Here is a 26,654-nt window from a genome sequence, read left to right as displayed (position 1 = left end):
GTTGCATTTCAAAGTGGTGTTCTCTAAAATGTCTGCATCAGCTTCCAACGGCCATCTTCAAAACGTCTGTCTCAGCTCCAGCTCCTTCTGTCTGAGCTTTTATAGTGCTCCAGTAAACTAAACAAGGCCCACGCTGAATGGGCAGGACCACACCTCCATGGAAATTATCCAGAGTTATCACCTACAGTTGGGTGGGTCACATCGACACTGAACCAATAGGTTCCAACCCAATCCACACTAATATGTCTGCCCCCACAAGAATGCATTAAAAAATATGGCTTCTTCTGGGGGACATAAATATACAAACCGGCACAGGCTCTTCATGACTTAGTAACCCACTGACTGCTCAGTGCCTGGCTAGCCGTGACTTTCCTTCTCTTCCCATAGACCCGCTGAGTTGGCCACCAAGTACGCAAACTTTTCAGAGGGAGCTTGCAAGCCCGGCTATGCTTCAGCTTTGATGACCGCCATCTTCCCCCGGTAAGTGCCACTGTTTCCTTCTACTGCCTAGACTCCTGGTCCATGACCCAGGAGTCATAAACCCTGCCCTCACTGCAAATGTTGTTCTCCTGAGAAAACGCGATTCTGTTGTAACTTCCCTCCTGTGTCCTGGAGTCTCTGGGTTTCTGGAAAGACTCTGCTCTTAGTTGGTTCCTACCCCAGTCCCACTCTATGCCCTTGCTACATCCCTTCCTGCCTCTTGGAACTTGCCATCTGCCAGCACAGCTTGTTTTGTGGAGGGGAGGAGGGAGGTAGAACCTGTGTGCTTGTCCCATGGAAGCCAGGTATCCAGAAGCAGCCAGACAGGGCTGCACAACACAGCAGCTCCTAATCATATTATCAGCGGCCAAGCAAACTTTTTTGGAAGCTAGGACCAACTAGCTGGCTTCAGGGAAACATGTCCAAATAAAGCAGGGAACAAAGAAAAGTTTTGGAGGCCATCTGAGTTTTAGCACCTACCCTCTTTGTCTGTTTTGTACTCTGGATTTTCTGATTTCTTTTGTATCAGGCTTGCTGCAAAAAAATCTATGCCAAACTCAAGGAGTTCCTTTTACTGAATTCCACTGAGGAACCTTACTTACTTACCTACCTTATCCTTTCGGGGTTTCTTTTCCTGAAGCCTTGATGTGGAAAAGGGTCTGAAGTACTGAGGTTGTCTTGTCTGGAGTGCAGTGGGACCTTCAGGAAGTTATAGTAGCCTCTGACTCAGAGTGGAGGGGGAAAGGCTGCTCGGGACCCTCCATGAGCTGGGAAGTAGCCCTCAGACCACCAGAGGAGCTGTGACCTCCAGGGTTGACCTCCAGGATTAGGCTCTGCTCATGGTGGGGAAGGCTTGCATCCCATCCCTTAGAAGGCAGAGCTTAGGGCACATGGCGTGCTTGCAAAGGAATGCTGAGAGATAGCTTACCCAAAAGGAAACCCAGGATATTTGCTTTTTATGCTCCTTTTCTTTTTCTAACTTGAGCCATCCAAGCTTGGCTCCTATGCTGGCCGAGTAGCTGGTGTTCAAATAGAGATCTCTTTGTGCAGGGTCTGCCTTCTGAACTGACTCAAATCTGCTCCTCGCAGAGATTTATTGAGCATCTCTAAAGTGAGTGGTGCCATGTTCTGTACTCTTACGTGTGTTTTCTCAGGTCCATCAGACCCTCACAACTCAGTCCCCTGGGCCAGACATATGTGAGTTTTCTTTGACCTGCATTTAGATTTCTTTTATTTTTTTCTAATTGAAAATAGTACAAGCCTGTGTGGTTAAGGGAACCAAAAAAAAAAACAGAAACAGAATAAAAGGATATATACTCCTGCTCTGGTCCCTTCCCCTGAAACAGCCAATACTATAATAGACGGGAACATACTGTATTTATTGTTCTTTACCTTGCTTTTTACTCTAACAGTAAATGTTGGAGATTATTCTATTACCAGCTTATATAGATCAACTCATTTTATTAATTACATAGTGTTCAATAGTAAGGATGTATCATAATTTTAAATTAAAAGTCAGGTTTATTGAAGTTTCATTTATGTACAGTAATATTCAGTTTTTAATGTAGTTCATTTGGCAAATGCATACCTTTCTATATCCACCACAACCACCAAGATTTTAAGATTTCCATCATCCTCAAAAAAGTTCCCTGGTGCTCCTTTGTAGTTGACCCCTCCTCCACCCCCAGTCCCTGACACCTCTGATCTGTCCTGATAGTATTTCCAGAGTGAAATCATACAGTGTGTAGCCTTTTTGAGTCTGGCTTCTTTCATTTAGTATAATGCATTTGAGATTCATCTGTGTCATCCTATGTATCAGTAGTTCTTTTTTATTTCTGAGTAGTATTCCATTGTTTGGATGTAACAGTTTGTTTATCTAGTCATCAGTTGAAAGACATTTGGACTAATTCCAGTTTTAGGCAATTATGAATAAAGCCACTGTAAAAACATTTGTGTACAAGGTTTTGTGTGAACATATGTATTCCTTTCTCTTGGGTAAATAGTTAGGAGTGGGATTACTAGGTCCTAGGGTAAGTATATAGGTAACTTTATAAGAAACCATCAAATTGTTTCCCAAAGTGACTGCACTATTTTGTATTCCCACCAGCAATGTGTAAGAGTTCCAGCTGGTCTACATCCTTGCTAACTGTCTTTTAAATTTTGACCATTCTATTAAGCTTACAGTGATTTCTCACTGTGGTTTTATAATTTACATTTTCCTAATGACTAATGATGTTGAGTATTCTGTTCATGCGCTTATTTACCATTCTTTTCTCTTCTTTGGGGAACTATCTGTTCCAATCTTTTGCCATTTTTTTCTTTAAACTTTTTATTTTGAAATAGTGTCAAACTTACAGGACAGCAGCAAAAATAATACACACTCCTTATAAAGAACTCCAACATACCCCCATTCTCTCAGTTACCTATATTCACCAATTTTAACATTTTACCACATTTGGTGTATCATTCTATATCTTTATCTACCCATTCATCTATCCGTCCATCCATTCATCCATCCATCCATCCATCCATAGCCATCTATTTATCAGTCTATTTTCTGAACATTGGAGAGCAAGTTGTATACATCATGTTCCTTGAACACTTAATACTTCCATGTACATTTCCTAAAAACAAGGATATTCACTTATGGACCTACCTTAAGTGCAATATCAAGTTCAAGCAATTTAACATTGATATAAATCTTATAGGCTTTATTCTAATTTTTTATATGTCCCAATATATCCATTTGAGACTTTTCTCCTCCATTATTAGATCCTGTCCAGGATCATGTATTGCATTTAATTGTCCTTGTCTATCAGTTTTTTCCTTTATGGATTATACTTTTGGGTGTGTCTAAGAAATCTTTCCCTGACTCAAAGGTTTTTTCTAGAATGTTAATAGTTTTAGCTCTTTCATTTAGATCTGTGACTCATTTCAATTTAATTTTTGTAAAAGGTAAGAGGTAAGGGTTGAGGTTGACTTTTTGCATATGGATGTTCAATTGTTCCAGAACCATTTATTGAAGACTATCCTTTTACCATTGAATTGTCTTGGCACATTTGTTGAAAATCAGTTGCCCATATATGTGTGGGTCTATTTGTAGAGTCTCTATTCTGTTCTGTTGATCTATTAGTCTATCCTTGCACCAACATCACACTTTTTTGATTACTGCAGCTTTATAGTGAAACTTGAAATCAGATAAAGGTAAGTCCAACAACTTTGTTCTTCTTTTTTGAATGTATTTTGGCTATTCTAAGCCTTTTACATTTCCATAAAGACTTTATAATCAGTTTGTTAGTTTCTACAAAAAAAGCTTACTGGGATTTGGTTTGGAATTATGTTGATTCTATAGATCAGTTTGGGGAGAATTGGCATCATAATAATTTTGAGTCTTCTCTTCAATGAACATGGTATATCATTTTATTTATTTAGATCTTCTTTAATTTGCTCAGGAATGTTTTGGAGTTTTTAGGTCTTGCATGTTTTGTTTAAATTTGTCCCCAAGTATTTCATATTTTTATGTTATTGTAAATGGTATTTTTAAAATTTCAGTTTCCAATTTTTCATTGTTAATAAATAAAAACACAATTAATTTTGTATTTTGACCTTGTATCCTACCTCCTTGGTAAAGTCATATTATTTCATGTAGCTTTCTGTAGAAGTCTTAGGATTTTCTACATAGACAATCATGCTTTCTGTTAATATAGACAATTTTATTCCTTACTTTCCAATCTGAATACTTTTTATTCCTTTTTCTTGCCTTACTGCACTGGCTAGATTCTTCAGTAGAATGTTGGGTAGATGAGGTGAGAGTGGGCATGCTTGCCTTGTTCCCACTCTTAGGAGGAAGGCATTCTGTCTTTCACCATTATGATGTTAGTTGCAGGTTTTTCACAGATGCTCTTTTTTAGGTTGAAGAAGTTCTGTTCCTAGTCTGCTGTGAGTTTTGATCATGAATAGATGTTGAATTTTGTCGAAGGCTTTTTCTGTGTCTTTTGAGATGACCATTTGGGTTTTCTTTTTTCAGTCTGTTGATATGATGAATGACATTGATTTTACTCAATTCATTTTTTAAATGTTAAATCAACCTCATCTGTAGGATAAACTCCTTTTGGTCCTGATGTATTTATTATTCTTTTTATATAATGCTGGATTCAACTTGCTAATATTTTGTTAAGAAATTTTGTCTCTGTTCTTGAGAGATGTTGGTCTGTAGTTTTCTTGTAATATCTTTAGTTTTGGTATCAGAGTAACGCTGACCTCATAGAACGAATGGGAAAGCATCCCTCCTCTTCAATTTTCTGAAAGATTTTGGTAATATTTTTCCTTAAATGTTTGCCAGAATTCACCAGTGAAGACATCTGGACCTGCAGCTTTCTTTGTGGATAGGTATTTTAGTACAAACTAAATTTGTTTAATAGATCTAGGGCTATTTAGGTTTTCTATTTCTTCTTTGCTAGTTTGTACCTTTGAAGGAATTTGTCCATTTCATCTAAGTTTTTGGCAACAATTTATTGGCATACAATTTTTTTCTTAATATTCCCTTATTATTCTTTTAATGCCCAGGATCTGTAGAAAGGTTCTCTCTTTCATTACTGATATTCCTGATACACTGGTCTTCCCCATAAATTCTAGCCTCCTTGAACTTGGATTTGCCTCCTCTGCTCAGGAAGACTGCTGGGCTCTGTTTGGATTCCCCATCGTTGAAACTGTCACCAGGCAGTAAGCTGGGCAATTGTAGGGTTCACCCCATTTGCTTCCCTTTTCTCAGGTATCAGTCCTGTGATACCTATTGTCCAAAGTCTGAAAACTGTTTTCATATATTTTGGCTGGATTTCTAGGTATTTAAGGTGGAAGAGTAAATCTCATTCCTGCTATTCCATCATATTGGGTTTTTTCCCCCAATTTTCAGATATATTCACACATCACACAAACCATCCAAAATATACAATCACTGGCTCACAGTATCATCACACATTAGTGCATACATCCCCATGATTGATTTTAGAACATTTTCATTACTCTAGAATAGAAATAAGAAAAAATTAATGAAACCCAAATCCTTCCCTACCCCTTATCCCCCCCATTGTTGACCCATAGTATTGGTGTAGTATATTTGTTACTGTTGATGAAAGAATATTAAAATATTACCTTACCTGTAGTCCATAGTTTGCAACAGCTATGTTTTTCCCTATAAACCCCTCTATTATTTTTTTTGTACATTCATACTGGTTCATGCAAGAACTTATTTACATATATGACTTTATATAACCATGTCCAATCACATTCACCTACAATATGTCACTATTTCTTATAATCCCAAGAATGAGCTACTATCACCTCTATCTATTCCCAAACATTTAAATTCAACCTCATTAACAATTCTGTACATATTATGTGACCACTTCTCCTTCTCTAGTTTCTGTCTATCTCTGGGTATCCTATATTCTACATTTTTTCCCATGCATGTCTATTATATTACTCATTGACCATAGACTGGATAAAGGGGGTATCAGTCACAAGGTTTTTACAATCACACAGTCACAAGATAAAATCTAGATAGTTATACAATCATTATCAAAACTCAAGGCTACAGGGTTGCAGTTCAGCCATTCCAGGTATTTCCTTCTGGCTGTTCTAATACACTAGAAACTAAAAAGAAGTATCTATAAAATGATTCAGTAGTCATAATCATTTGTTAATCTCCTAACTTCTCTGTTACAACTCCTCCCTCTCATTTGATCGATCTCTCAATCTTCAAAAGTATTTGGGCAATGACCATTCTAATTTCTTCATGCTGAAAAGGGGTGTCTACATCATGAGGTAGAGGAATGTAGCTGGTTGATGTTCTTGGAGAAACTGGTACCTCTGGGTTTCAGGGCTTATCTGGGATAAGAACAATCTGGAGATTTTAAGTTTCTAAAAAAATAAACTTAATAGGTAAAACTTTTGTAGAGTCTTAGATAGAGCCCACGGTATTCTTCAGAGTTTTCAGGAACATTGTTGGTTGGAGCTTGACATACCATGATGATTTGCAATATCTGACTGAAGCTTGTATAAGGGTAACCTCCAGAATAATCTCTCAACTCTATTTGAGATCTCTTAGCCACTGAAACATTATTTTGTTTGATTTCTTTTCCCCCTTTTGGTCAAGAAGGCATTGTCAATCCCTTGGTGCCAGGGCCTCACTCATCCCAGAAGTCATGTCCCACATAGAGGGGAGGGAAGTGAGTTTATTTGCAGAGTTGGGCTTAGAGAGAGAGAAGCCACATCTGAGCAACAAAAGAGGTTCTCTGGGGGTGACTCCTAGGTATTATTATAGGAAGGCTTAGCTTCATTGTAGTAACAAGATCTCATACCCTAGGCTCTGTGTATTTAGGATGCTTAAATAACTCGACCAGACAGTTTAAGTTAGATAGTGTGTTACAGAAAGTTTAAATTTTGGACACAATAAACATTTCTTCCTTTGGTCTCTCATGGAAGTTGAAGATTTAAAATACAGACACATATGGGTTTATTTATAGTGATAATATTTTGATACCAAAGGTTTTAATGCAACTCATTTGATGTGTTAGTTATGACAAAAATCATCTTTTTTTTTTTTTGTTTAAATATCACTAAGTGCTGTGTTAAACATACTTCTCACCCCATTCCCAGGCCTCACTCCTCCCTGAGCACCCCCAGTCACTAACTCCCACCCCTGGGGTGCAGACTGGGAGCAGGCAGTGGTAAAGGAAGGGGTGCTGCTCTGCCAGCCTGTCCAGGCTGCAGAGTCCTGCTTGTCTGGGAAGCCAGTCTGTTCCCTCTCACGCCTTTGTGTGTCTCCAGGGAAACCCTGCCCTTTCCTCCCTCAAGCCCGCCTGCCTGGATGCATCTTCCTCTAATAAGCGAGGTGGGGAAGGGGTGACATCAAGTCCAAAGGAGCTCAAATTTATTGAACACGTGCTCTTCTTTGAACATTGCTTTAGGGCCTTTCGTGTTTGATCTCATAGCATGGGAGGTCTTGCCTGGCTGCCACCCTGCAGATACGTGCCCTCAACCTGTGCCACCACAGTGCGCCACACACAGCTCTGCTCACGTGTATAAAATTTCATGGAGCACTTACTCTGTGGGCCAGGCTCTGTGCTGAACGCCATACATTTGTGACCTCATTTAATCTTTGCAACAATCCTGTGGAGTACATGTCATGTCCGTTTACAAATGAAAAGCCTGTAACTTGCCCAAGGTCACAGTAGCACAGACTCAGGAATCAAACCTATCATCATCACCTTATGTGCTGCGTCATGGCTCTGAACCGATGACTGGTAGGGACATGCAGATTCTTTTTGATTGGAGAAAGCTTTAAATATTTTCAGTAGGTACCTCTGTAGTGAAATCCTGGGGTGCTGGGCCTTTCCCGGGAGGAGCAGAATCCTCTGTAACTAAAGCTTCTCTGCATGGCATACAGGGTTGACAGCCGCCCTGCGTGGGTCAGACGGGCTAAGTGCCTGTTCTTGACCTGGACTCCAGCTGGAAGCTGGAAGAACTGCCATCCTCGCCCTCTTGGTTTCTCTGCCATCAATTTTATTTCTCACGTGTTCACCTCAGGTGTTCCAACCTTCTGCGATGACCAATCCATGTTCTAATTTAAATGAGCTCTACCGCATGTCGCCGCCGACCCCTTCCCCTTCCCCCTCCGCCTAAGGAATTCAGCACCCTGGTACCCTGCAGCTCCACCCCCCACCTCTCCTTCCTCTTTGCTCTACCTTCCAGCTCCCAGGGGTGGGTCTGCAGTAGATAAGTTGTGTTTTCCTTGGGAAAGTCTCCTTCCCCAGGTGACAGGAGACCAACACTTCCTTGCCCAGCTGAATGCTACAGACCCACCTGTTGAGATTTCCCTGGTTATAAATTTATCTGCTGCCAGTGAGGTGCTACGTCCCAGCTTGCTGACTGCTTCTGATAGTATCAGAGTGTGTCTTTTCTTCTGCCCCAGGTCAGCACCTGAGGAGCTGTGGCTCATCCTCTCTCTAACTTTTACCTGCAGGTGAGTGCAGACAGAACCCTTGGTAGAAAGCCCAGACAGGGGCACCAGTCAGTTTGGAGCCTGTTGTGTGCCAGAGAATCAAAAGTGACATGAATCATTCCACAATAAGATAAGTACAGAAATCAAGAGTAAGGTTTTAGAAATGTTTATAGCAATTTGACAGAGGAAATTTACATCTGTTGAATCTAATAAAAAAAGGAAATTGGGGCTTAGATTTTGTATGTTTAATTTTTCTAGCAATTCCTTTTTATTGTATTTTATGAACTCGCTCTATGACAGAATTGAAATTTAAAAAGCAAAACAAATTGCTCCTTCTCCACAGATGACTTGAGAGCAACAGGCTTTGGAAGTGAGTAAGACCAGACTGGGCTTTTTCTCTGAACCTTCCTTTCCTCATTGGTACCTACCTACCTCCTAACTGCCTAGGGTTAAGGGAGATGGTGCGTGGAGATCAACACATCCCGAGTGTACTAAACGCTCTGGAAGAGGTGAGGGCAGGGACTTGTGGGGGCACAGAGGAGGCCCCCGAGCTGGGAGGGGTGATGAGAGATTGATCGGGGATACTTTCTGGTGAAAACCATGACTGAGCTGGGCCTGGAAGGACAGAACCTCAGTAGCAAGGTCAGACACACTGGTGGGGAGCAGCTTCTCTCCTCGCAGACCCACTTCCAGGCTCTGGCCCGAGAGCTGTGCTTAGAAGCCCAGTCCCTGATGAGAGCAGGCAGGCAGGCTGGCTGCATTCCCGTAGTATTTGAGGATTGATCTTGTCAGATTAGCAGCTTTGCTTTTCTTGGTTTAGGAACAAGATCCCCACGTGGGGAGCTCTGCTGCTTGTGAAGAGCAAAAGCTGGTGAAAGCACAGGACGTGATTCTGGCTCTTTTCCTGGGCTGTGCAAGGCTCCAGGCCAGCTGGCTCCCCGGTGAGAGGGCGGGCCCAAGTCTGAGCTCTGCCCACTCAAAGCCCAGAGGCAGAAGCTCTGCAGGGAGGAAGATGCTGGCATTTGCAGGACATTGTCTTGCTCTCCCTACTCTGTCTGCATCCCCAGAGGTCACTATGTGACGAGCCTCCCCAAATAAGTAGCCAGAGCTAGAGGGGAGATGCAGGGCTGACGCTTCACCACTCCCAGGTGGAGGCAGGATGCCGGGCCATGCCCACTTCCTTCATGACATCTTTCTATTCTCTGCTCCCTCGCCATGCAAAACGTCCAGGCCAGAGGGACACCACCGCCCTGCCCAGGGCTGATATGGAGAATATTAAGCAACATAGCCTCTACTCTCGGTGGACCCTGATGATGGAAACACAAGCCTGACCAGTGACAGCATCACAAAAGCAGGACTAGTAACAGCTGGCCCTGTGATATCTTTGTGCCTCTCTGAGTTGGGGCAGACACATTCTCCTTCCCTGTGTTCCAAGGGCTCACTATGGGGAAGTTTTCTGCAGCAGGACAACTTGAGAATGCACAGCTTGAAAACAGATGGTTGGAAAAAAACAAGAGGAGACCTTTCACACTGCAGCTCAGCCCCTCGAGAAGGAGAGTCTGAGCCAGAGGCCAGCTGCCGAGCTTGCCCCAAGAAGCAGACCCTCAAAGGAGCTAAGGATGTGATGCTCAGACACCACCTCTATGGGCCAGATTAGGGCTGGTCATTCCTGATTTGCCTACTGGCCCTGCTCCCTGCATCCAAGAGTTGACTATGGTCAGAGGGAGGTTCTGGCCAGGAGAGGGGCTGTCTCCACCTCACTCCCCATTCCCCACCCACCTTCGTGCCCATGCCCTGGACCAGCAAGAGGGTTCAGGGCAGGACTTGACTCTGCTTGGTATTCTCCCTCTCTAACCCTCTGCCTATACTCCTGGGCCTTTCTCTTCCTTTCTGAGGCTGTTGCATGCACAGTTGCCCCTAATAGCCAGGTTCCCCCCCCACCCCCCCACAAAGGGCTTGTCTCCACTCTCCCCTACCCCTGGGAGAGGAGCAATGAGAATGACCACTGGTTTGAGTAGGTCCCATGAGCCCATGTGGTTGTCCCTAGGGAAAGAATCCTTTCTCAGAAGCAGTGACTTTTTTTTAACATGGTCAGCAGAAGCAATGACTTTTTTTTAACATGGTCAGCAGCTGCCTCTGGTGTAACCAGTTCTGCTTGTAGCCTAGTCACCCTGAGGTGGAATGAAGAGCAGTGACCAGCAAACCATGCCCCAGCCCTCAAGACTGTGGGGAAAGAAAGAGTGCTCATCCAGCAAATTTAGGCTCTTCACTCGGCCCTGTCTCCAGTGGGGTCCAAGATACTTGCTGACCCTCAGAGGGATGCATTCCTTTGCTGCCACTCAGATTTATTGGGAGGAAACAAAGGGTTCAAGGGCTGCAGTCTGGCCAAGGAGAACTGTCAGCATAGGCGCAGCTGCAAGTAGGGAGCAGGTTCAGGGGGAAGGGTCCGTCCACCTCTGTGTTCCAGTACTCACCCAGGGACTCCAGGGAGGAGTATTTGCTGAAGGAAGAGAGGAAGGACCAGCCTGTATCTGGGTCTCCAGGACAGGCTCTGTGAGCAGCAGGTCTCTTCCTTGTCTGGCCCTAAGCTCCCTCCAGGGCAGGACTTGGGAAGTGGATGGAGAGAAGGGGCCTGGGCTGCATGGGCTACGGCAGCCACCATGTTCTCCCCAGCTGGAGGTTGCTCGTTTCCTTCCTAGGCCATGATTGGGCCCTATTACTAGCTACGCTTTAGACCTTTTCTGAGGGTTGGCTTGGATTTCAGGAAGTAAAGAACCTTGTAGCTGGGACAACTGGTCTATCAGAATCTCTTGGCTTTGGGGCGAGGCTGGTCAGGCGATGTGCGGAGGAGACATCTTTCCCATCTGACTTCACCATCAGGTTGGCGATGCCTTGTGGTTGGGGCCTAACTTATGCCCATGCCACATTCACGGCATCAACAGGTATTATCCACGGACTTAGCAAAGACCAAATGCTGCTGGAAGACCTCCTTCTCCAGTCTGGGCACATGAAAAAAGCTTGGGTTTTGGTGTCAGAGACACCTGGATTTGAATCCCAGCTCTACCTCTGAGCTAGCTGCGTGACCTTGGACACATCCCTTCGTCATCGCTCACCTTCAGCTTCCTCATCTGCAAAATGGAAACAACAATCCGTATCTCGTGGGGCGTCATCCCGCCTGGTTTCTGGCACGCAAGAGTGCTCAGTCAAGGTGGTAAGGGTTGCTGCTGTTCTGTCCTTATGCCCTGTCTGCCTCAATTCCCTTAGAGACCTTCCCGTAATGTTTCTTGGCTGGGAGCTGTCAGGACTTGTGTAGGCTGCACATACAAACCCAGGTGATTGGCATTTGTTGACTCAGGAATGCCTTCTTCTATCGGGAAGTGTGGTTTTTGGCAACTCCAGTTGCACAGGATGCAACTGATAACCTGTAATTTAATAAAAGAGCCTTCTGACCACCTGAGCGAGCTGTCAGAGCAGTGAGGATCTGAAGCCTCCTGGTGCCCTAACCCCCTGTGGCATTTCCCTATTAAATCTTGATCTTTTACCCCTTTTTGCTGTGCACATGCTATTCCCCCAACCTGGACTGCTCTTCCCCAAATTCTGTGCCTTTATGATGACTACTTTTCCTTCAAGAAGCAGCTCAAATGTCACCTGGCACAAAGCACAACAGTCTCTGCTGAAAGAACTGCTTGTGGCAGGCTTCTCCCTCCAAAGGGACCACAGGTGAGGCCAGCACCCACCTTGGTAGGTCCACACCCACGCACTGCCCCTTCTGTCTGCAATGTCCCTCCTATATTCTCCACCTTTAAAACTCCAACTCAGGTATCACCTCCTCTGTGAAACCTTTCCCTGGTCCCCAGGCAGAGTTAGCCTCGGGGTCCCCCAGTTCTTTGGGCATCCCTGTCTGTAACACCTCACACATGGCATTGTAGTTCGCTCCTGGGTCTTCCACTAATCCTTGTCTAATTTCACCTTTAATGTATCTCTTGTCACACTTATTGACTGAATGAACTGGGACAGCTCCTGTTCTAGTCTGCTAATGCTGCCGGAATGCAAAACACCAGAAATGGATTGGCTTTTATGAAGGGGGTTTGTTTGGTTACACAGTTACAGTCTTAAGACCATAAAGTGTCCAAGGTAAGGCATCAATAATCAGGTACCTTCACCGGAGAATGGCCAATGGCATCCGGAAAACCTCTGTTCGCTGGGAAGGCACATGGCTAGCATCCGCTCCGGAGTTCTGGTTTCAAATGGCTCTCTCCTAGGATGTTCCTCTCTAGGCTGCACCTCCTCTTCAAAATGTCACTCTCAGTTGCTCTTGGGGCATTTGTCCTCTCTTAGCTTCTCAGGAGCAAAAGGCCATCTCCAAAATGTCTCTGCAAGCTTCAGCTCCTCTCTCAGCTTCTGTGCATTCTTCAGAGTGTCCCTCCTGGCTGTAGCAAAGCTCTCTCCTTCTGTCTGAGCTTATATAGTGCTCTAGTAAACTAATCAAGGCCCACACTGAATGGGTGGGGCCACAACTCCATGGAAATTATCTAATCAGAGTTGTCACATCTCCATGGAAACAATCAAGGAATTACAATCTAATCAACACTAATACATCTGCCCACACAAGATTACATCAAAGATAATGGCATTTGGGGGGACATAAGACATTCAAACTAGACTGGCACAGTTCCCATTTCCTTGCCTTTGTCTATCCTATCACTACAATTGTCACTGTCGGTTTTGGCATGTGGAAGGAAGTGAAAGTGGGGAACACTGCTGACCTGCTTGTGCACTCTTCTACGTCCAGCTCTACCGTGCTGCTGGACCCAGCACTCCAGGCTTCCTTCCCAGCAGTAGCACAGTCAGCATCAACAGTGGGAAGAGTTTAAAATGAATCTAATATTCGGTTAAATTCTATATAATTTTTCCCTCAAAACTTTGGGTTTGATAGTCTCCCTCAATGAGCTCAAATAGTTGGGAATTGCACAGCTGTTTGTTCATTCATTGAATGCGCTGCATGCCTTCCTTGTGCCAGGCACCATGTTGGACACTGGGAAAATGGTTTTGAAAAAAATGCAAATGTCTCAGCTCACCTTGGAGTTCTAGTGACATTCAGGTCAGGTTGAAAAGCGAGAGACTCGGGGCTGAGAGCTCCCTCATCACTGCATCCCCCGCACATACCAGTGACGAGTGAGAGGGGCCGTGGCGAGGCCTGCCACCTCCGGCTGTGGTCAGGGGATTTGAGGGAAGCAGCCTGCCTTGGGCTGGAAACTGTCACCCAGTAGCTCTGCAGGCTGTGGCAGCACTGAAGGGTGTGACAGCTTTGGAGCCTCAGAAAAACTGGCTTGTGAGTGGCTTTGTGAATGTCTTTGCTTGGACCCGGGTTATAGCAGAGATGACATCTGGAAAGACTCTTCTGAGCCAGGCTTCTTGGCATGTTCACCCAAGTCAAGCCCAAACAAAAGGCTGTTGATGACATTTCTTCCACACAAGTCACGAAAAGCTTCAGACTGAGGGTGAGCAATTTCTGCTTCTGCAATTGAGAGAGCAGAAAGAATGAAGAATGGCTTGGGAAAAGCGTGGCTGCAATCCTTAAGAATCGGGGGCAGGGGGGGGGTGTTATCTGCACAGCATGTGGTCCTAATCCTGGGAGCCCCTGCAGAGGCTCCAGGCTGGAGAGAATCCCCTCAGGGCACGGGGAAAAGCCTCCTTACCTCTGTGGGAGCCGGGACCAGGCCTCCAGCCAGATGGGCACCTTGCAGAGCCACATGGGACTCTGCCAAAGGTGGCTGCCTGCCCCACCCTGAGCCTAGGACCCTAGCTAGATTCTTCCCTTTCCCCAGCCCCTAAGTACCCACTCTCTGCCAAGACTTGTGCAGAGCTCTGGGAGACGGTGATTAATAAGAAGTAGATAATGCCTCCAAATTGCTTACAGTGAGTGGATAAGAAGCAAAGTTGGCATGGTCAGCTGTGATGACTGCTGGGGTAGAGGAAGCTCAGGAGCAGTGCGAGCCTGGTTAAGGGTTACCTCACCCACCTGTGGGGTCCGGTAAGGCTTCCTAGAACAGATGACCCCTGTGCCGAGTGTTGAAGGACAGTTAGAGTCTCTCCTGGTTAAGAATCTAGCAAAGAGACTTACACTAAGGGAAGGAGACATACTTGCAAGCAATTTGGCCTGCCTGGAGTGTCAGGCCTGGGGCAGTAGGAGGCCTTGAATGCCATGCTGAGGAGCACTTTATTATGAGCCAGTGAAGGTTTCAAGGCAGAGAGGGAAGGATAGCATAGGATTTGGGTTTGAGAAAGGTCATTTCCTGAAATGGGAAGAAAGGATTTGGGGAGGGAGGCCTTGGGAGGGAGTGAGAAGGACAGAGACGGGTTTGTGACACATTAGGGGAGGAGAGATGACAACACCAGGTGGCTCATGGAGCAATGAGTGAGAAGGAGGAGCCAAAATTGACCCCAGTTTCTTTCTCAGGCAGCTGGAAAGATGGAGGTACCGTTCCCTAGCATCAAGTACCCAGGGGAAGGGCAAGTGTTACAGGTGGCTGTTGAGTTTATTTGGGCAAATGCTGAGCTTGAAGTGCCTCTGGAGCATCCAGGTGGAGATGTAGAGCACTGATTCCTTTCTGTTTTTTCCAATTTCTTTCTATAATAAACAGTGCTGCTATGAATAATGTCCTTATAAATAAGTCTTTATGCATTTCCTTGCAGATTTCCTCCTGTCTCCCACATAGCAAAAGAAAACTTTTCTTGACATTGCACTGATTTGTTGCATGTATCCCTTCTTTATCACCAATCTTCTCAACTTGAAACGTGTGTTCACCTAAACTTCCTTCCCAACTGTTCCCCCATTATTTATGTTATAGGCGTTTCCATGTCGGGCCCCATGCTGGGAACTAAGGATGCAGAGTAATACAGCATCCCTGTCCTCCAGAAGTTCAGTCTGGATTGTAATACCAAGTGTTGGTGCCACGGTAGATAGAAGTATAGGATGCTGTGAGTACGCAGAAAAGAGACAACTAAATTGAGGGGTCAGAGAAGGATTTTCTGCTAAGGTAGATTTCTGGGCTCACTTCTGTCATTATTTACAGTATCTCTTGACCTTCATTCCAATAATTTGCTTCTAATATTTAAAAGCTACTTCTCACCAATTCATTGGTGAGTGGTCTCTTACCATCATTCAGTTGAAAACTTCTCTTTCTTTTTTTGGGGGGGTTTTGGTTTTTGGTTGGCCGGCATGGGGTGCTACAAGTGTCAGTGGGTGGGTTAGATCATGTCAGTAGCTCCTCAAAATATGTGGTCTGTGGACCCAAAATATTCATAGGCCCCTCAGGCCATACTTAACCAGAGCCAAGGAGCTGTGACTTTACCTAATCTCCTGATCTCTGGAATCACTGTCTGCCCCTCACCCCCATATTTTTCTCAGCACTACCTGTTCTCAAAGACATCTAGGTAGGGACATGCCAAGGTCCCCTTCAGCAGCCTGGGAAAAATACCGTGAAAGGTTCTTTTCCTCCCCATTGTATGTAACAGAGGACACCTAGAAGAAGCCATCTTTTGGGGGGGGGGGGGGGGAGAAGTGGTCAGAGAAGGATTTTTGAAGGCAGTGATATTTTACCTAACTCTTAAAGATCGCACAAGAATTAGGCATTTGAAAAAGGATTGGGAAGGCGTTCTGGGAAGAGGGGATGCATAAACTAAGAATGTGAGGCACACGAGGACATTCAGAGAGCTGTGTGTAAATAGTTTGGTATGTTTGGGTCATTGTGTGTACATCCTAGTACACTGGAAGACAAGACGGGGGAAGTCATCCAAGGCCAGACCATGGGAGCCCTTATGTTTCACTCTAAAAGGGCTTTAGACCCTATCCTGAAGGACATGGGGGACTTATTGACAGGTTTTCGGCAAGAGAATGACATGGTCAGATTTGCTAATTTAGAGAAATTTCTCTGACCCAAAATGGAAGATGAATTGAAGGAGGGAAGTTGGATGCATGAAGTCCAGTTAGAAGAGTATTGCCATATAACTGGTGAAGGTAGTCAAATGAAGACGGGGAATAGAAGACTATTTGAGGAACCCTTAGGAAACAGAATCAAAGAACCCCTCCCCTCCTCCCGTAACATCTTGTGCAGACTTCTTTCCTAGCATTTCCTCCTCCAGGACAAGGACTACGTATTATTCCCCTTTGTGGTCAACCCTAGCACGTAACAGTACCTGGCACCAATTAAATGCTCTGTGAGTATTTATTAAGCCTACTGAGCTGACTTGATGATTAACTGGATATGGAATGCTAGGGAGAGGGAAGAATCTTGAATGGCTCCCAGTTTTCTGACTTCAAAGATAGAGAAAACGGTGGTGCATTCTTTGAGATAGGGAACCCAAGAAGAAAAGTAGTTGTTTCTGGTTTTGGGCAGGAAGGGAGGAAAGGGCATAGGTCATGAATTTGGTTGTGGCATAATGCTTTTGAGATGCCCCAGGGCACTTAAGAAGAGCTGTAGAGTAGCCATTTGCCTGTTTGGGTCTGGAGTTCGGAGGGAAGAGGTCAGACTAGAGATGGTGAAGTGGGAGTTATCAGCACCTCGATGAAGCCGTGGCAGTAGATGAGGTAGTGGAGGGAAAGTATGTAGTCAGGGTCCCAAACTGGCCACTTACCAGCTAAATCCACCTGCAGATGTGCTTTCTGGGGCTTGTATAGTGTTTTAAAATAATGTGAATACCTTTAGGCAGCGTGTACACTGTAACTTGCCATAACTCTGCTGCTCTGGCCCAATTCACATATTTACAGTACTTTCTTGGCTCCAGGAGTTTGAGTTTGTGATTTTGGGAAGAAGAAGAAAACAGAAGGGCAGATTCTGGGGAATACCAACACATAAGAGGTTACTAGGAGGAGGAAATAATGAAGGAGAATGAGAAAGAAGGGTCAGAGAGATTGGAGGAAAACATGAGAACGCAATATTTTGTTCTTTCCAAAATTATGAGGGAGGCAATGTGTAATGAAACAGGCAATGTGTACTGTAAATATTCTAAATATTTAACATATATAATTGTTTCCGTGCACACAAATTACTGTAATAAGATGCTCGTTGCATATACTTATAATAACAAAAAATGGGAAGCAACCTAAATGTCTCTCAGTTGTGAATGATTAAGTAAAAATTGTATGTCCATATGATAAAATAGTATGTAGTCATGAAAAATAGCAGTGTTGGACTCTACTTCCTGACATGACTCTACAACCTATTGCTAAATTTTTAAAAAGCAAGTTATGGAACAGTACATATAAGATAATTCCATTTATCTTAAATGTCTTTTTATGGATAGAAAAGTCTGGAAGCCTTTATTCACAAATCACAAGAACCTTCCAGCAGCTAAACTGAGTAGACCTTTGGCCTCTGTCACTTTGACCTCTTTGTGACTTTTGTTGACCTTTCTTGGCTTCCTGCTCCTTGTCTTCTTTCCCTGACCTTTGGCAGTCAGAACTGAAAAATGGCAGACCCAATCCTGGGAGAACCCTTCAAAGCTGGCAGCTTGTTTACATCCCAAGCACACCCAGAGCCGGGCACTTACTGGGCAATTCTTCCTGGAAGGGAGCAGTTGGGGACAGTCTTCCCCAGGCCTGAGTCTCTTTGAGTCTACACAACTCTTCTGGAGCAAGGCCCTTCCCAGGGTCTGTGGGCACAAGTTTCCTCTCCTTGCCCACTCCCCACCCCCCATCCTCCAGCAAAGTTGCCCGGCTATCCCCTCTCCCACGCCTTCTGTTCAATCAAAGGGTTATTTTTAACAGTGTTATGTATACCATGCTTAAGTCCTGGCAAAAACCCAGAGCTTTGGAATAGACACCCGAGATGGAAATAGTCTCCCATAACCTCTCCCTTTCCCAAAGCTTTTCCTTTTAAAGAGAGAAAACAAGTTATCCAAACTGTAGACAGCCCTACCAGAAAGTCCCTAGGCAGAAGCACTGAGGGACTAACTCACAGCCTTGGCCATGGAGGTAGGATGGAGGCTGGACCTGCTGCCACTTCAGGCCTATGTTCAGCCCAGGGGAAGAATGGTTCCTGCCCCTTTTCCTGGACTTGATGAGTGTGGAACCTATGAGTCTCAGAATCTTGGAGATTCCATAGGCCATTCACCCTTCCCAATAGCCAGAGGCTCGTGGTGTCCAGAAGCAGCCCATCAATCTCAAGATACTAAATAATTAGAGTGTTTTAATTAAGAAAAGCGAAAATCTGCCCTTCTGTAACTTCTACCTGTGGTCCTAGTTTTCTGGCTGCTAAAGCCCTACAAGATAAGCCCAATTCCTCTTCTCCATCATTTGTTCAGAAATTTTAAACTGGCGACCATGTGCCCTCAAATCTTCTCTAGCCAGATGTCTCTGTTCTCATAAGGGGCCCCTCTCTGCCATGTAGTTCTCTCTAGTGGGTTGGTTACATTTTATTACTCTTCCCTTTAGCAGACACCCAGAATGGAGCTGCTGCTTGCACCAGAGGGGACCTGATGGGCAGAGAGGAGAGCAGAATAAGCATCTCTCTCCATTTTCAGTGCTCCTCATAGCAGCTGACACCCAAGAGACACTACATTTTCAGTGGTCCTGTCACTGATCATAGGCCTATTCTTGATATGCTGATACTCTTTCTTCAATCCCCTTCCTACTCAGCATGTGTAGGAATAGCCAAATAGCTGCTGTCTGGAACTTTTTGGATCCTACCTTGGCCTCCAGAACATGCTGTTCCCTTTCTTTCTCTTTGTCATCCATAAATTTGATAATGAAGCTGTTCTATCCTTGTCTAAACAGCATACATGAAAACAGTGACCAAAATAAGCCTAGAACAGAGTCTTGTGTCTAAAGCTGCCAGCATCAAGCAGGACTGTTTACCAGCTACCAAACTCCCAAACCATCCTGCCATCTAGCCCACATTCTGACATCGCTTATACCTTGCTGAATCAACTTGAAGGGCATTTGCCATATGCTCTTCTGGGACCTTGTCATAATCCACATGTGGTGTCCAAGAGCTCCAAGCACAAGACTTGTCCATTAAATAAGCACTGCAGAGTTCTAGAAGGAGCACTGTCTTTGGAACCAGAAATCCTAGATCTCAGACCTGGCTCATCCCCTTTCACCCTGGAGAATCACTTACATTCTTTGAACCCCAGTTTCTTCATCTGTAGATTAGGGAAAATGCCCATGCTGCTTGCTTCAAAGAGTTTTTGTGAGTATAAAGTGAGATGGTGAAATGAAAAGTAGGTGAGTGTAAGGTGATGATAATCAATAAACATTTATTGAAAAAAACTGCCAATATGTAAGCACTATGAGCAATGCAAGGAAGAATCACCACAAGCTTTGTGGATTTTGATCCAGCAGAAGGTTTGACATATCATCAGGCCATGCCAGGAGCAAGGGTGCCCAGGCCTAGGGGGAGGGGAAGGTAACTTTCAAGGACCCAGGAAAACACAGACCAAGGGTGATCCAGTTTGCTAAAACTGCAATACCAGAAATGGATTGGGTTTTATAAAATTTTAGGTTACAAATTTACAGTTCTAAGGACATAAAAGTATCCAAACTAAGGCATCAACAAGAGGATACCTTTACTGCAGAAAGGCCAATGGCATCCAGAACACCTCCATCAGCTGGGAAGGCAGATGGCTGGCGTCTGTGGGTCCTTTGCTCTCCAGTTGCATTTCAAAATGACTTTCTCCAAAATGTGTCTGGGCTTCTGTCTCTCTTGGCTTCTCTCAGCTCTCTGCTGGGTTCTCCTGGGGCATTTCTCTCTAAGTGTCTGGGATTCCTCTCTTAGCTTCACTGGGGCAAACCCTGGACTTCATCTCTTAGCCTAGCATCTCCAAACATCTTCTGTCTGAATCTCCAAGTGTCTGGGTCTGTTTCCGCTCCTAGCTTCTCCTGGGGGCAACTCTGGATTACATATCTTAGCTTGTCTTCCAAAAGTTCTCTCAGCTTCTCTGAGCTCCTTCTCTCCACGAACTCTTTTAAAGGACTCCAGTGATCTCATTAAGACCCACCCAGTATGGGTGGGGTCACACCTTCATGGAAATGATCTAATCCAAAGGTCTCACCTACAGTTGGGTAGGTTACATCTCCATGAAAACAACCTAATCAAAGACTAATAAGGCTGCCACCACAAGATTGCATTAAAGAACATGGCTTTTGTGGGGAGGCATAATAGATTCAAACCAGCACAGAGGGCTTCCCAGAGAAGTCTGAAATCTGGCTGAGAACAGTCTGCCTTAGCTGGTCTGGACAAGTGTTGGAAACAAGAGGCTTCTAAGCCTTAGGGAGGCAAGGCGGGAATGGGACCTCAGAGACCGGAACTAGTGGCAGACAAGTCCTTGGGGTGGTTGGGGTTGGAGTGGAAGCTAGTTGGCATCAAGGTGAGGAAGTGTGGCTGGTGTGTGTGGGCTACTCCTGGAAGAGTTGCCTGTGAAGGGAGGAGAGAGGGGGGGGTAAAGCTGGGGAGTGTGGAAGTGAAGGTGAAGAGGGTATGTTGACTACCAGTGTGAAGGATCCTGTTCACAGAGAGGAAAACTGAAAATACAGAAAAGAATAATGGAATAATTGATAGAATAAGGTCCCTAAAAGACAATGAAGAGAGGAATTGGCCTTTGACCTTAAGACGGATACTTGGTACCAAGAGGTTGATAGAAATAGAGGTTAAGTTTGTAAGTGCAGAATAAAGAAGGTGAAGGGGTTCTGCTCTGACCACTTGTATTGTCTTTGGGAATCAGGAGATGGGGCCATGTGCTCAACATGAAGGGCAGGTTGGTAGGATTAGAAGTTTGAGAAGAGTGGAGAATGTTTGTAAGGGGCACTGTGGAGAATGGAAGAGACTGCTTACTAGGGCAACCCAAAGACTGTCAAGCAGAAGAGCAGGACAAGTCGAAGGCCATGAATCTGTAGTGGCACCAAGCTGTGTGAACATGTGGTTTTTCTCCAGCAGGCTTGGTTGGCCAAGTGTAGGGGCACAGATTCTAAAAGGATCCAGACCAGGTGTTCCAGTTTGCTAGTGCTGCCGTTTTGCAAAATACCAGAAATGGATTGGCTTTTTCCTAAAGGGGGTTTATTTGGTTACAATGTTACAGTCTTAAGGCCATAAAGTGTCCAAGGTAAGGCATCAACAATAGGGTACCTTCACTAGAGAAAGGCCATTGGTATCCAAAAAACCTTTGTTAGCTGGGAAGGCACGTGGCTGGCGTCTGCTTGCTCCCACGTTGTGTTTCAAAATGGCATTCTCACAGGACATTTCTCTCTAGGCGTTTGGGGGTATTCTCTCAGTTTCTCTCAGGCAAACTCTGGAGTAGCAAAAGTCTACTTTCGATGGCTGTCTCCAAAACGTCTCTTCAGTTGCTCTCCAAAATGTCATTCACAGCTGCTCTGAGTTCCTTCTGTTTGTCAGCTCTTTTACATGCTCTGGTGATTCAATTCAGACCCACCCTGAATGGGTGGGATAACATCTCCATGGAAATTATCCAACCAAAGTTATTGCCCACAGTTGATTAAGTCACATCTCCATGAAACACTCAATTAATAGGTTCCAACTTAATCAACACTAATACATCTGCCCCCACAAGATTGCATCAAAGAACACGACATTTTGGGGGATTTAATACATCTAAACTGGCACACCAGGTCTCTTGACCCAAAATGATAGTGCTTCCTAGGGAATTCATATGTAGGAAACAGCCTCTGTTCTTAAAGTGAGGAGAAGAGTGCTAGGGGCCAGGGTAAGGAGAGAATACAGGCCACCCCTGCAGGGAGCAGCCATGGCCAGAATTGAATGTGCCGGGTGAAGAGCTGGCTGAGGATAATTAGTTCTGAGCCTCTCTATCTGTGGGGACAGCAGCAGTCTCTGTTGGATAGAGTACTCTGGCCTCCCTGGAATGAAGTGTACAAAGTGCTTGGCAGGCTGTAGACTGTGAGCTGACGGGGCCCAGAAGAACCCTAGTAGAGAAACCTGGAGAAGGTGGATGGAGAGACAGCTAGGCAGGGTTGCTACTGCATTTGAGACTGAAACTTTTAGCCCAGGACTATAGGAGCTATGCTGATCGGTTGTATGGGACAGGCTGAGGTATGAGGCTCGACGATCCCTGGGCCCTTGACAGGAAGATCTGGTCTTAGGACGGGACTTCTGAAAGCCTCACTCAGTCATTCTGGAGCCTTCAGATTTCTGAGTTAGAGCCAAGTGGCTCCCAGTGGCCAGGGAGATCGATGTCTGGGAGCAGGGTAGAGCCCAGCTCGAGGCTGAGAGAGTCCTGGTGGGGCTGCTGGTGGCTCCTAGTAAGGCAGTTACTGCCATCAACCCTGCCTCTGACCTGGCACTCCCAGAGGGAGAAGCAGGGCATGGCTGATACCAAAACTGGGAGGGGAGGGAGAGAGGTAAAGGAAACCGACAGTCATTGAGCAACACTGTATGCCACAAGCTTTGCATGCCTTATCTCATTTCATCTTCACAGGAATCTCTGAGGCCGCAGATATTATTAGCCTCATTTTACATTCATTCATTCAACAAATATTTATTGAGAGCCGACTGTGTGTCAGGAACTGCTCTAGGTGCTGAAGATACAGCAGTGAGCAAAACAGACAAACATTCCTGCCTTCGAGGAGCTCATATTCTAGTGGAGACACAGGCGAAAAAACAAGATATATAAATAAAACATACAGTGTATTAGATTAGATAGTGGGAAGTGCTGGAGAAAGATAAAACAAGAACAAGGAATAGAAAGTTAAGGAGGAGTTGCCATTTTAGAGAGGGTGACTGGGAAAGGCTCCCCTGGGGAGGTGACATTTAAGTAAACACCTGAAGGAAGTCAGGGATGCGGCCATGCTGCCTGTTTTGGTTTGCTAACGCTGCTGGAATGCTACACACCAGAAATGGGTTGGCTTTTACAATGGGGATTTATTGGCTTACAAATTTACAGTTCTAAGGCCATGAAAATGCTCCAGTCAAGGCATCAACAGGATGACACCTGGACTCTAAAGACAGGCTGCTGGCACCCAGGACACCTCTGTCACATGGGAAAGCACATGGCAGCATCTGCTGGTCCTTCTTTACTGGATTTCGTTGCTTTCAGCACCTGGTTCCATGGCTTCCTCTCTGAGCTTCTGTGGGTCCTCTGTTAGCTTCTCTAGGGCTTTTCTCTATGCTTCTCTCAACTTCATCTCTTAACTTCTGTATGTGTTTTATCCTCTTTTAAAGGACTCTACTATGAGGATTAACACCCACCTTGAATGGGGTGGGTCACATCTCAATTGAAACAACCTAATCAAAAGATCCCACCCACAGGAATGGATTAAAAGAACATGACTTTTTCTGAAGTACATAACAGCTTCAAACCAGCACACCGCTCTCTAGGGGAAGAGCCTTCCAAGAGAGGAAAGAACCAGTGTGAAGCTGAGAGATAGGATCCAATAACAGAAAAGTCCCATATTGCTGGAGTAGGAGATAATAATAAGAGACTATATCATAGAGTTAAGGGAAGTCCTAATCATGGGGACATGGTAAGTCATTTTAAGGATGGAGGATTTTGAGCAGAGTAGTAACATGTTTTACAGGCTCACTCTGGCTGCCTTGATTAGAATAGGCTGTTGAGGGCAGGGAATCCACTTAGGAGGCTATTATAATAATCCACAGGAGAGATGATGATGACGTGGACCGGGGTGGAGGCAGTGGAGGTGGTAAGAAACCTTTGCATTCTGGATATATTCTGGTAGAGCTGACAGGTTTGCTCACAGCTCAGATGTGGATATAAGAGAAAGAGAAGAGTCTCGGCTGGCCTCAAGTATTTAGCCTGCACAACTGGAAGAATGATGTGCCATTTACCAAAATGAAGAAATGACTGCAAGAAGAGCAGGTTTTAGACGGAGTATCAAGAACTCAGTTTTTTTTGAAAGTCAATTTTATTGAGATATAGTCACATATCACACAAGCATCTGTAGTGTACAATCAACTGTTCACAGTACCATCATATAGTTGTGCATTCATCGCCCCACAAAATATTTTTTGAATATTTTCCTTATACCAGAAAAAGTAAAAATAAGAATAAAAAATAAAAGTAAGAAAGAACACCCAAATCATCCCCCCCTTTCCACCCTATTTTTTGTTTAGGTTTTGTCCCCATTTTTCTACTCGTCTATTCATACACTGGATAAAGGGAGTGCGATCCACAAGGATTTCACAATCACACTGTCACCCCTTGTAATCTACATTGCTATACAGTCGTCTTCAAGAGTCAAGGCTACCGGGTTGCAGTTTGATAGTTTCAGGTATTTACTTCTAGCTATTCCAATGCCTTAAACCTAAAAAGGGTTATCTATATAGTGCGTAAGAATGTCCACCAGAGTGACCTCTCGACTCCATTTGAAATCTCTCAGTCACTGAAACTTTATTTTGTTTCATTTTGCATCCCCCTTTTGGTCAAGAAGACAGGAACTCAGTTTTGAACAGGTAAAGTTTAAGACGCTTTTCAAACAGCTAAGTTTAGATATCAAGAAAGCAGGGTATTATGTAAGTCTGGAGTTGAGGAGAGGTCTAGGTTGAGATGAAAATTTACAGCTATGAAAATGGATGAGGGAGGCGGGGCAAGATGGCAGACTGGTGAGCTGTAAGTTTTAGTTACTCCTCCAGGAAAGTAGGTAAAAAGCCAGGAACTGCGTGGACTGGACACCACAGAGCAATCTGTCTTTGGGCATACTTCATACAACACTCATGAAAACGTGGAACTGCTGAGATCAGCGAAATCTGTAAGTTTTTGCGGCCAGGGGACCCACGCCCCTCCCTGCCAGGCTCAGTCCCGGGGGAGGAGGGGCCGTCAGCTCCGGGAAGGAGAAGGGAGAACTGCAGTGGCTGCTCTTATCGAAAACTCATTCTACTGATTCAAACTCCAACCATAGATAGACTGAGACCAGACACCAGAGACTCTGAGAGCAGCCAGCCCAGCAGAGAGGAGACAGGCATAGAAAAAAAACAACACGAAAAACTCCAAAATAAAAGCAGAGGATTTTTGGAGTTCTGGTGAACACAGAAAGGGGAAGGGCGGAGCTCAGGCCTTGAGGCGCATATGCAAATCCCGAAGCAAAGCTGATCTCTCTGCCCTGTGCACCTTTCCTTAAAGGCCCTGGTTGCTTTGTCTATTAGCATTTCAATAACCCATTAGATCTCTGAGGAGGGCCGTTTTTTTTTTGTTGTTTTTTTTTTTTTAATCCTTTTTGCTTTTTCTAAAACAATTACTCTAAGAAGCTCAATACAGAAAGCTTCAAGGAATTGCAATTTGGGCACGTCAAGTCAAGAGCAGAACTAAGAGAGCTCTGAGACAAAAGGCAATAATCCAGTGGCTGAGAAAATTCACTAAACAACACAACTTCCCAAGAAAAGGGGGGTGTCCGCTCACAGCCACCATCCTGGTGGACAGGAAACACTCCTGCCCATCGCCAGCCCCATAGCCCAGAGCTGCCCCAGACAACCCAGTGTGACGGAAGTGCTTCAAATAACAGGCACACACCACAAAACTGGGCGTGGACATTAGCCTTCCCTGCAACCTCAGCTGAATGTCCCAGAGCTGGGAAGGTGGAGCAGTGTGAATTAACAAAGCCCCATTCAGCCATCATTTCAGCAGACTGGGAGCCTCCCTACACAACCCAGCAGCCCAGAACTGCCCTGGGGGGACGGCACTCACCTGTGACATAGCACAGTCATCCCTCAACAGAGGACCCGGGGTGCACAGCCTGGAAGAGGGGCCCACTTGCAAGTCTCAGGAGCCATACGCCAATACCAAAGACTTGTGGGTCAGTGGCAGAGACAAACTGTGACAGGACTGAACTGAAGGATTAGACTATTGCAGCAGCTTTAAAACTCTAGGATCATCAGGGAGATTTGATTGTTAGGGCCACCCCCCCTCCCCGACGGCCCAGAAACACGCCCCACATACAGGGCAGGCAACACCAACTACACACGCAAGCTTGGTACACCAATTGGGCCCCACAAGACTCACTCCCCCACTCACCAAAAAGGCTAAGCAGGGGAGATCTGGCTTGTGGAGAACAGGTGGCTCGTGGACGCCACCTGCTGGTTAGTTAGAGAAAGTGTACTCCACGAAGCTGTAGATCTGATAAATTAGAGATAAGGACTTCAATAGGTCTACAAACCCTAAAAGAACCCTATCAAGTTCAGCAAATGCCACG

The 26,654-nt window shown here is 45.0% G+C and overlaps 1 protein-coding gene across 8 annotated transcripts in view; it reads left to right on the top strand.

Moving 5' to 3' along the window:
* Positions 1-26,654, top strand: part of ST3GAL3 (ST3 beta-galactoside alpha-2,3-sialyltransferase 3) — a 250,394-nt gene that overhangs the window by 162,147 nt on the left and 61,593 nt on the right. For 5 of the 8 annotated variants that reach the window (XM_037827455.1, XM_037827452.1, XM_037827458.1 and 2 more), the window contains one exon: positions 388-480. The exons of the other annotated variants lie outside the window; for them this stretch is intronic. In XM_037827455.1, the coding sequence (XP_037683383.1) occupies positions 388-480 (93 nt within the window). The remainder of the gene's footprint in view (positions 1-387; positions 481-26,654) is intronic. 8 annotated transcript variants of the gene reach the window in all.

Source organism: Choloepus didactylus, chromosome 2 (genome assembly GCF_015220235.1).
Source record: "Choloepus didactylus isolate mChoDid1 chromosome 2, mChoDid1.pri, whole genome shotgun sequence".
Classification (NCBI taxonomy): domain Eukaryota; kingdom Metazoa; phylum Chordata; class Mammalia; order Pilosa; family Megalonychidae; genus Choloepus; species Choloepus didactylus.
Note: the sequence above shows the minus strand (reverse complement) of the source record. Positions and strands in the feature narration are given on the sequence as shown.